At 33.0% G+C, this 12,146-nt stretch overlaps 1 protein-coding gene across 3 annotated transcripts in view; it reads right to left on the minus strand.

Moving 5' to 3' along the window:
- The window catches only part of LOC129803029 (heterogeneous nuclear ribonucleoprotein L), a 260,754-nt gene that overhangs the window by 63,155 nt on the left and 185,453 nt on the right, over nucleotides 1-12,146 (minus strand). For 2 of the 3 annotated variants that reach the window (XM_055849342.1, XM_055849341.1), the window contains exon 6: nucleotides 5,861-5,932. The exons of the other annotated variant lie outside the window; for it this stretch is intronic. In XM_055849342.1, the coding sequence (XP_055705317.1) occupies nucleotides 5,861-5,932 (72 nt within the window). The remainder of the gene's footprint in view (nucleotides 1-5,860; nucleotides 5,933-12,146) is intronic. 3 annotated transcript variants of the gene reach the window in all.

The following is a 12,146-nucleotide window of genomic DNA, read 5'->3' on the forward strand; positions in this document are numbered from 1 at the left end:
TGAATTTTGTTAAACAAATCAACCAACACGTACTGTATTTTCATAAAATCGTCAAGGGATTTCATAAAAAATCAATGAATTGCATTTTCGAACTCATATGATATGACAAAAAGAGCTCGATTGGCATTGTCAGGTTTCGAACTCACGCGTGACAATGCCACGAAAATTACAGAATTCCCCTACAGGTGAGTGTCTCATTAAAAATGACTCCCAGATTCCTCACACCGAGAAGAAAATGGAATCACTTCTCCAGAGAGAATCCAATAAGGAAAAGTAGTAGGACGCCTACCTCTCATATGTATGACTAAAGCTTGGCTCTTCCTGGGATTGAGGACTAAACCATTGTTCAAAGCCCAAGTGGTAATCCTCTCAAGATCATCATTTATATTCTCAAATATAAAAGAGGAGAGAGTTGGATCACTACAACAGTAGATCTGTAGATCATCTGCATATAAGTGATAGCCACAAAATTTGAGCATCCGGGGGAGATCATTGATGAAGAGGGAGAAGAGGATTGGACCCAAAATAGAGCCCTGAGGAACACCGTGAGTAAGGTCAAGGGGCGAAGAAATCAAGTGTTTACAAAATTGTAAAACCTATGATTTCAGACTGTCGAACTAAATCGGGACCTTATAGCCATTACAAAATAATCGAAATGTTCAAAACCGACTGTCAAATTCGTCAAAACGTTTTCTTCTGGCCATTCAAATACTTGCCATATTGAGAATTAAAAGACAAAACATTTCGAAGCGTTTAGAAACGACTAATAAAAATTTCGAAAGTTAGAATTAAATGCCAAAAATTTCTAAACCTATTTGGTATTTGTTATTTTATTATTAGAATCCCCAAAATTCAAAAGTATAACAGCTCTATAAAATTCTGCAAGCCTGACAGCAGTTTTATTCGTAGATTTTGTCATTAAAATCTAAAATAATGGAGTAGATCAAGTAGATCGGTAGATCAAGTAAATCGGTAGATCATATTACAGAAGTAATCATAATATTTTCTGCCATCTGAGAATATTTTCATTTTCAAATCAAAAATATAAAAATATTTTTTTCATTTGATTCAGGAAATTTATCGACACCTGTTGAAAGCTCCTTTGAGCTTTATCCTTTCCTTTTTATGTGATAAATTGATGGAAAGAGAGAGAGTCTGTGTGTGTTTTGAATCAAAAGTGAGTCACGCTGGATAAAGAGTAAATCTCATCTCTTTAATAGAATTCTTTATCAAATATTTGTTGAGAATCTGTGAGAAGGCATTTGTATAGTAAATGGAATACGAAAAGAAGTGGGTGAAAGAAATTGGATTGATGGTGTTAAAATTTTCACTTAAATTAAAAATTCTTTTTGTCATCTCCTGAAGTAGAATCTTCAAGTAAATATTTTGTGCCAAAATGCTCAAGAGCGAATTTGTCTTTTTTTGTCTACTTTTATCTACTTTCAAAAAAATAATGTTCTATGTTGAATTTTCAAGGATTGTATAAAAAATTCATGATACAGAAGTTCATTCAAATGACGTTTTATAGAGACGCTTCCACTTTATTTAAACATGAACCTAACAATTCCTACACAAATATTAAATTTAAGCACGATACTATATACAAAGCTTACAGCTTTCTGTAAGAGATTAAGGGTGAAATTCAGTGGAAAATGTACGGGCAAAATCACGGAATTTCATGTCATCAGGACAACATGCTGCACCCTGATGCAAAATCCCATCAAAAACGCTAAATCCATCTGAATGACTCCAAAAACACATTGCTAAGAGGAGCTTTTTTGGTAACATGAAGCATTGAAGAACATAAGGACAATGGATGAAAAACCACAGTGACCCTTAACACTGTTTGTTTGTGCTTCATTATTTTTTGAGGAGACAAGTTGATGGCACTCTAAACCCCTTCATCCCCATCATACACATTTCCTCAAAGTGCATTTGAGAGAATTTTAGTTAAAGCCCATTAAATCGTCAAATGAGCCGGAGAAATGAAAGAGAACAGACTTGCAGACTTAAACCTAAATAAAAGTACACTTTAAAACTTTTTCAAATTCTTATTTAAAAAAAAACTCCAAAATTTAATAAGCACAGATAATTTAAAGAAGTTAATAAAAGTACAATTTTCTATATGAAAAATTATTAGGTATTATTATTCAGAAAATTATTAGGATACAGTAACATTTTATCACACTTATTCATTAAAATTTTAATACGATTCTTATTAATTGCCACTAATGTGTATTCAATTACGTGATTTGTGCCTTTGAGTCATATTCAAAATTGGTTTTATTTATTGATAAAAAATCATGGCAAAGCGTCGCAGGCTTTGCGAAGTGCTCGAATTCGTGACTTCGAAACATGCTTTCATACTTAAAACAAAAAGTCAGACGACGTGTTTACGAGCAATACCAAAAAATAATGGTTTAGGGGGGCAAGGGGAGCGGTGTGCGGTGGAGGAAAATTAGGGGCATGTTAATGGTCCAATGGTTGATTTATACGGGTTTCAGACCTAAGACTTAGCCACATGGCTTAATTGCTCTAATTCCTAATCAATCACGATTTTTTGAAAAGATTTAACTTAGGATTGGATTATTAAAAATAATACCTTCGGGAACTGGGCTAAACCTCTAGTCTGAAGACCGCTTTATGGAGGGTCCCCTGAAAGTCTCAAGTCTCTATCTGTAACCGTTTGGAATCTAGGCGTGATAGCGGCCCGACATACGCACATACGGACAAGCAGCGTGATACGAAAAAAAATCTTAACTTAAGATTTCCAAAATTCTACCAAAAACCCTTTAGGTAGGAGGTAAGGAGCCATAGGGGGAAGTGGGGCACCTTTGAAATTGGGATTTTAACCTATTTTTATATAAAACTGAGCCTTATCGTGATATAATTTAGGTACACAAACAGATTGAGAAGATAAATTATATCACGATAAGGCTCAATTTCATTTACAAATAGGTGAAAAATCCCAATTTCAAAGGTACTCCACTTTCAAAGGTGCCCCACTTCCCCCTATAATATATGTTACTCAATATCGAGGGATTATTATCTACTGGTCTCTCTCTGTAGAGTTCGAGCAAAAAGTGCCAATGGCCCGCAAAAATTGGTTTAAATTAACTTAAAGCATTAATGTAAAAAATAACACGATACTCTTTAATGTTTAAATACGCAAATAAATTTATGCTTCAGGTTAATAATAATTAACATTATTGAATGTTGTTATGAAATTTATTAATTAAAAATTAAATGTGCAGTGCTTTAATTATTTTATAATAGCACTGTAATAGAGTAAAAATATATGTTTAGAAAATAAAATATGAATGCAAAGCATTATTTTTTTTTGTTAAATACAAAGTTTTTAAAGTTTTATGAGATTGGTTTTATTTATAGGGTCGAATACTAAGAAAAAACGGGGGTGCGATTAACTTTTTTTCCTCATAATTTTAACACTTTTTAGGTGTAAAAATATATCAACATTTTTTAATGTTAATTTTACATCTTTTTAAGGGTAAAATTAACATGAAAAAGGGTAACTTTAACCCCTAATACACCTAAAAAGCATAATATTTACACCAATTTCGGATCAATACTTCAGGGTAAAATAAACATTTCCGGAATGTTATTTTAACTTTTTCGGATTTCTCTCAGTGAAAGAATATCTATTGGCACTTTAAGAAAACGTGTCATGACCTATTGGCACCGTATTCTTTACCATTTGTGTACAATATTTGAACACCTTAACCTTTTTAAGAATAGGCAGAATAATGAAAAACGTCATATTACTTGTATTTTATTAGATGTACATTATATGAAATAACTGTCGACAAGTGGTCCCTGTCGGATGTTCCTTCAACCCTACAATCAAAATCTGGTTCATTAATTTAGTTTATAGTGGTAGGAGATATATGGAATAGTCTCTTTTTTTCTTTTTCCTTGTTTATTTTTTTAATTTTATTTATTTTTTCTAATTACTTAAAATAAGATACAGTACAGTTTTTGCTTTGTTAGAATGTAAATATGTCAAATATTATGTTTTTTATCAGTTCTCAGAATACTCGAAACGTTTAGAATCGTCGATCAAATTCTCTTAATGATTTAGAGTCCAAGTAAGGTTCGGAATACAAAAAATAGATGGCGAGACGTGTACAAAAGCGCTTTCAAACTTAAATATTGTAGGGGAAGGTGGGGCTACTTTGAGCTGTGGGGCTAGATTGTTATACGACTTTTTCGCCTATTTCTAAATCAAGCTGGTCCTTACAATTATTTTATTTAGATCCATAATTATTTTGTCAATCCAAATTACATCATGTTAAGACTCAGTCTCCTTTGAAAATATGCGAAAAAATCGTATAACAATGTAGCCCCACAGCTCAAAGTAGCCCCACCTCCCCCTATCCCGTAAAATATCATATTTCAGACCAATTGCGTGCTCTGATTGGCTGGAACTTGAAAGCATTCAAAGCTCTAGCCAATCAAAAAACTTGATTGGATTAAAATATTTTAAGAGATTAAATAATAATTTACACGTGAATATGGCTTTAGGAGAAGTACCTTTTATATTTGAATTCCTTGAGCATTTACATTTGAGATTACGTAATTTAAAAAAAGGCTTGAATAAATTCTAATATTAGACGGTTGAGTATTGCTTGGTCAATTTCTTTCATTGACAAAAAGGCACAATGATTGGAAACCCTCCTCATTTGAAAGTGTGACAGTGACATAGACACGAAAAGCTTAATGAGTGGCAAAAAACATTCCTGAATAATCTCATAAGAATTCGCCAATGACCTCTTAGTAAAAATTGCAAAATAAAAGTGGTGTCCTCCTGATTCATCCACGCCAATTTTAGTGACATGAGTGAACGACAGAAAAAAAATTGGCACAGAAAACATCAAATAAGTTGTTCCGGATGATAAAGCTCATGGTGCGAAAATCCTCCTTAACAGAGAGATGGCCAAAAATTTGGGATTAGGAGAAAATTTTTCACGCCCATGAGATTTAATATCTCCCTCACTCTTCCCCTCTCTTTAAATTCATATTTAATGCATGTTAAATATTCATCATTACACCATTAAATTAATTCTACATCATTTATGCACAACTTAGCTTTTCAGAGAGAATTATTTGATTAATTGCCATTCAACTTGTCTTAGCATTTCATCAACAGCCTTTTTTTCATCACGTCAACCAAACGAAAAGTCAATGGGAATTTTCTCAATGAAATATCATGCTATTTTATTAAAGTCTAATAAGTTGGTCAAACTTATTAGATGAAAGGAAAAATAGTTGTGGAGGACTTTTTCTGATCCTCTCTGATTTAATTTAATTAAGATGTGAATTATGTGGATAATGTTTAGGACTTACTTAAATTTACAAAAGGGTGAAATTCTCAATTTTTTTCTACTGGTGACTTTTCCATTCCTTGCTGTAACAATAATTAAATTTTTGCTGAGCCACAGCAAAGAAAATGTCCGTTTTATTTACGACTGACAATGACGAAGCAGTAAGTGTGGCTTTATACCCTCTTTTATTCCTGCTTATTCACCCCTCCTGAACCATTTTCATCCCACCTCCTAAATTTCTGAGAAAACCACCCAGATCATTTTCCTCACAGAGAAACCACGACAAAGAAAACTATTCAAAATTTCGCCCACAAACAACATGCTGATTTTGCATAAATACGGAGAAATTTGTCCATCAAATTTCCCCATCTTTTCCTCTGTCACAAGAAGCATATCGAGCTTTCGTGTAGGAATTCTTTCTTATAAAGTCAACAAAGACAGGAGAAAATTATAGGACAGGGGAGGAAATAATTCATATTTTTTTTCATTTTTTTTTGTGTTCTTTTCTGTTTACTCACTGTATGGCTGCGGGCGTGATCCGTAGAGTGGATCTTGAAGTAAAGGTGATCTTCCATTACCCACATCTTTCACTGCAAAGACAAGAAGAAAAGAAAAAGGGAACATTTTCAATACAATGTGAAATTTCTTTTCTTTTTTCTTAACGCAGAAAAAGGTAAATTTCCCCATTTTTTGTGACGAGAAAAAGATGGGGAAAATTCATCAAACGAGGAAGGAAATATACACTGCTCCTTTTATTTGTCATTTCAATATTAATTGTAAATTATCTTTGACAATATGGCAAGGGGACAAGAGCAATCTGGACTGCAAAATCACAGCTGTAGCTAAGTATATCAGTTTTACTCAAGGCCCATTTAAACGAGGATCCTTTGTTTTCAAGGGGGTCCGTGGTACAATTGGTAAGAGGGTTCGACTCTTGTGCGGTGTGACCACCGGCTCGACTGTCACAGTTGTGAGTTCGAGTCCCGCCCGGTGCAAATGATTGCAGCGTCTGAATGGACATTTTTCACGAAACATTGTAATCCGAATAATAAATTTGTAAAAATGAACAATGTACAAAATGGCAATAAAGCCCGGTACATCGGAATAAATAAATAATATATTCTTTTGTTTCAAAATCTTCTATTCGAGTTAGAAATATCCAACAGTAATAAGCTTTACCACCCCGGTAAAACGATATACTTTACTATTACGAAGGCGTAATATTCTTATGAAAGGAATTCAAATGTATTAAAAAATAATTCGAGCGCCATATCACTTGAGTTTGAAACTTTTCGAAGTAAGATAGGGTAAGTGTGCCAAATTCCGGCCAGCTTGCAATTTCGGCCACCTTTTTTGATCCTCGAATTTCCATGAACTTTTAGATTTTACGTACTCTAGAGATAATACAATGTAAAAGAATAACAAAAAAAAATGTAGCTTTGACAAACGAGATGACGTGAAAAAGGCATTGGAAGAATTCCTAAAGGGCAAGGAACTATGAGAATGAAGGTGGTCGAAATAGGCCACCAAAGCTATGTCTACATTTTTATTCATTTTAAAATGTATTAAGCAAGCGCCTGGCAAGTTGGCCTCTTTCTATGGAGCTATTTGAAGCCAATTCCTAAATTGATCTCGGACTCAGCTCACAGTGCTCTAGGAAAAAATTTATTTAAACAAAAATTTAGTATATTTATCCCTCCATACGGAAAGATATCTTATAATACGGAAAAACTTCTCACTTTTTAAATATTTAGCATAACGATCACGAGTGCAGAAAAAATCCCATACGCATTTGTATGTGAAAGTAAGAAATTGGATTCAACTTTGAAGGCTACTCGCCGGGCACTAGGTATTAAGAATGATTTTCAGAGTTAATAAAGACGATAAACTGTCTACAAGGTTCTAAGCAACACTTCTTAAGTAGAAGTAATAAAAAAAACCAATTTCTATTAAAGATATTACATTTCAAACTTGAGACTTTGGCGCTTGCATGCAACTATGCCGAAATTTGGCACACTTACCCTAGAAGGTCTGCCAGCCTTTTTATTTTAGTCAGGGTACATTTTCGTATGTTATAAAAAATAGTGCAGAAAACTTATCTTAGAAACGAACCATCAGGAGAGGTTTCTCGAAACACACCCGTTCATAGGACAATGGGTTGCATTTTCAAATCCTTATGTCTATAATACGCCTGAGTGTCAAAACATTTATTCAAAAAACTTCACAACGAAAAAAACCGTTTCTTTGCATTTTATCCGAAACACACCAGAGAAGGATTATAATAGATAGCAGGAAGATTTCATTTGAAAAGTGAACCACCAAGAGATATTTCAAGCTTAAATGATACATAAAAAAGGTAGGTGCATTTCTAAACACCTTACTTCAAATGGAACGGTAACGTTTGTTTGTGAAGTCACAAACAATGTCACACAATGTTATGATATTCTATGACACTGCCTCAGTCTCCCTTATGGTGCTATTCCAATGAAAAAGTGACCATGTTTTTTTTAGCACATTACTGTTCTCAAGTACTAAAAAACGCCATGTCTGTTCCCATACATCATATCAAGGAAAATAATGAGTAGAGAATATTAATGCTGCTCGCCGACTTTTCACACTGAGAACTTACGGGAAAACTCATGGAAAACCTGGGAAAATCCGCGGTTGAGGCTAAAGTTGTCAACTCCCGGCCATACAACTGCATCACGCCACCAAGCTAACATGACAGGTTTCTCCACACTGACTGAATGTCAGATGGCATTCCCAAGAAGAAGCAAAATAGCTGCCTTATAGAACCAAGTATTAAACAAGTCTTTTAGTGCACTTTTAAAAGACTTAAAGTGAGAATTTTCTGTTGAAATTCCTATAGAAGCTCTTAAGATCCTTAAGAGTGCGCCACTTTACTTATAGTAATTTCAGTGATGGAACCAAGAGCATTATAAGTAAATAAAAAGATTTTTTGTTCTATAGTGCCTTACTTAAGGAATTCTACAAGACTATATTAAGAAAAAAAATGTTTTTTGAGTTGTGATCAGGTGAAAGCTTGCTCGGATTTCGGTTGAACTTCTCTTTTGTGTCGGTTCCTATCATGACTATTTCGTGATTTTGAAACACGACGAGACTTGGGGAAAATATTAAGTTTTTGTGTAGAGAGAAGAATCTTACATCTTGTCAATCATGATAAAGAAAATGTAGAAAATACTATGAAAGTGAAAACATTAAATTAATCTTTCATTAAATTAAAGAAAGCTTTCACTCGATCACAATGCCATCCGACATTAATTGAAATAACATGTGGGAACAGTCATGGTCTTTTTAGTACTTAAGAACAGTAATGTGCTAAAAAAACATACTCATTTTTTCATTGGAATAGCACCATTAATCAATTTAGGATAAGATAGGGGTAATTTGGAATCATGTCTAAGCTGGAACTTTGAAAATTCTTAACAGTCTTAGATGGCAAACGGAGAAATCAACAACGAAGCAGTACTCTCGAATTTAAAATCTTGTACTTCCCAGCGAGCACCAAATGCTAACCGAATGCAATTCAGCTGAAAACATATGTATTTTCAGCTGAATTCTGCTAACCTTGAAACAAAATTGGCGATTCAGTGCCATTTCCATATATTTGGTTAGCACTTTTTGTTCGACAACTGCTGATCAGTCAGCAAATTTTTGCTAGTCGATTCAGCAAAAATATGCTGAAAACGCTACTTTTTTCAGCTAAGTGTGCTCGCTGGGTTTTTCGTAATTTTCCCTTTCTTTTGATCATCTGAAACAGCGAGATACTCTCAAAATTCTAAAATAGACATGGATTTTGAATTGCCCGCTCTTGCCCTCATGTAATAAACTACACTCCCTCTTTCCCAAAGGTATAACAATATAACTAAGAAAAAACACACTATAATTTCCCTTTGCAATTAAATATTCTACAGAGTTCGTGAACATGTCTCTCAGGAACTCTTACATTGTCCAGGATGGTGAAAAAAACATTCAAAAAAAAAAAGATCCTGTACTTAAAATGATGCGGATAATTTTTGTATATACATAAAATACAGGCAACATGTGAAAGCATCATGAGATCCGGAAGCTGTAAAAGTGTTCAACTTTTCCTAACACACAATGTGAAAAGTTCTGCTGATGAAGCAGTCACTTTTCTATTGTATTTTCATTTTCAAGCTTTCTCCCTCATTATTTTACCACACCATTCTTTTTCGTCACTTTTCCGGAAATTCATTTTCCACCCTTTCCCAACTCCACCATTTTATGGCTACGCAGAATAACCTGAAAATAAATCCCAGAAAAAAAGTAAACCACTTTCGAGACTTTTATCGTTGAAAAGAGCCTCTATCGCTCTAACAAACTACTCACGAATAAAGTCTACTGCGAGGCAATAAATTGAATTGAACTGAACTGAATTTATTCTGTTTAGCTAAATAAATCTCTGATAAAATTTAGTAGAGAATCACTGAAAACTAGATAAGGATACATAATTTGGCAAGAAATTATTCTTTTGCTTGAATTAATTTGTACATTTTAGAACAGGATACAATATCATTTATTTGAAAGCTTTTATAAAGTATTCAAATAGACTTTATCTTTTACATATTATATTCAAATAGAAAATCCTATTAGTCTTTAGTGGAAAACGAGGTTCTTATAAAATACAGACAATCAAACAAAACATAAATTGTAGTGTATGTAAGTTTGATTCCCTACAGATAATGCTCTCGAAACTGGTAGACAAATAATTCTAATAACATCTCATCCCCAAATAGGATTCAATGAATATCGCTATTTGATGGAAGCGTAGAAATGAAAGTGAGAAAGTCTGCATGTTTATTGGATCCTACTAAATTATCGCAATAAAATTTTATCTATTTTCTTCCACGAACAATGATGAGCTCTATGAATAAACTAATTGTCAGTTTTCGTACTAAAGCAATCGTAGCTCGATGTTTCAAAAGGTATTGAAAAAAAGGTTTTTCAATAAAACTAAAATTATACAACTGTACTAATTTCGGACAGGTTGCATATAAGCAACAATTTTCAGAGTTGAAACCCTCATATTTTTAATACAAATTGATTTTTTTTTTGTTATTTTTATTCAGTAAAGTTCTTTCCTTTCGATCCTTTTCTTTAAAATAATTCCAAAACCTTTAAAAGTGAATTAAAATATAGACATTGTTTTGTATGCAATATCGGACACAAAGCTTCTCGAAGTTTCTTGCCTGTCTGGAATTATACAAAAGCTATTTCTGCAACATTTCGTTTATATAGAAGCTACGGTTTTTTTGTTTCCTTGGAATTGTACTAACTCTAGAAAAAAAAAAACAAAAGAAATATGAAATTTTAAGAAAAAAAGTAGTGTCCGATATTGCAAGCTACCCAAAATTGTGAACTGTCACCCATCAAACCAGTATTCAATTTAAAACTGGTTCAAGATTTTCTGACAAATGTGCAAAAGAGCATGATTTTTGGCTGAAATCCTGAAAATGCGGTATTATAGAGCCAATTAAAATCCATTCTTATACTGTTTGTCTTCAAAAATGGATTAGGAAGCCCTTTATAGGAAATATAAACAGAACTTATAAACAAAAATCATAGAAATTTCAATATTTTTCCAAAGTGGAGCAATTTGAATAAAATAAGCTTGATCAGAATGCAAGCTTTTTCAGAAGAAAATGCTTTTAAAAATCATATTTAAGCAATTATAGTTATAAAAAAAATATATTTGCATGTTTGTAATAGGGTTCATTAAATACCCTAACTTCTCCGTTGCATTTCTTCTCTAAATATTGCCTAGTACTGCAATTCACATTAATTTTATAATGCTACTTTCATAGCACAGTTAACCCCTAAAACAAAAATGAAGCTATTCACTGTGAAATTAAACTTCTAAAGAAATCGAACTCAGAAAAACAAACATACAATGCCTTTTCATAATGGCATGACACGACTTTTATCAAACTTTTAGCTCACAAATAATTGATTTTCCATCGATTTTCCACATGACTTTCGACATACAGCTGAATTTTCTGCAAAAGCATAGAAAGAGAAGCTTACCACCAAATTCACCCGATTTAGAAACATTTGGAATTGCTTTCGGTGAGAGAGCAAAATGTGGTGAAAGTTTAATGACTTTGAAAATTCTTCTGGTTTTATAAAAGCTCTGGAGGGGTGATGCTGAACATTGAAGGAAAAGCTCATTCGCAGCAAATGAAAAAAAAACAGTTCTATTCTTGGAGAAAGAGATTAAAAAAAAGACTAAACGTCTTTTATCGTGTTAAATTTCTGCATTCTCTTTAGACTTTCGTGACAAACTTATTGCAAAAGTAAGCTCTTTAAAGTTGCTGTTACTTTATCGGATCATTAGTCTCCATTCTCGGTATTTAAATGCTTTTTATACTACTACTAATATAAAAAGGACATTGAGTCATTTATAATACGTTTTTTCAAGGCCACAGTTCAAAAATTCAGAACAACACTAAGAAAAAAACGGGGGTGTGATTAACTTTTTTTCCTCATAACTTTAACACTTTTTAGGGGTAAAAATATATCAACATTTTTTAATGTTAATTTTACACCTTTTTAAGGGTAAAATTAACTTGAAAAAGAGTAACTTTAACCCCTGATACACCTAAAAAGGGTAATATTTACACCAATTTCGGATCAATACTGCAGGGTCAAATAAACATTTTAGGAATGTTATTGTAACTTTTTCGGATTTCTCTCAGTGAAGGCGCTTTTTATAAATTGTAGAATATTTGGGTTCATTGGAAAGATCTTGGAATTAGAGATGGC

The sequence above is a fragment of the Phlebotomus papatasi genome, chromosome 2 (genome assembly GCF_024763615.1).
Source record: "Phlebotomus papatasi isolate M1 chromosome 2, Ppap_2.1, whole genome shotgun sequence".
NCBI lineage: Eukaryota > Metazoa > Arthropoda > Insecta > Diptera > Psychodidae > Phlebotomus > Phlebotomus papatasi.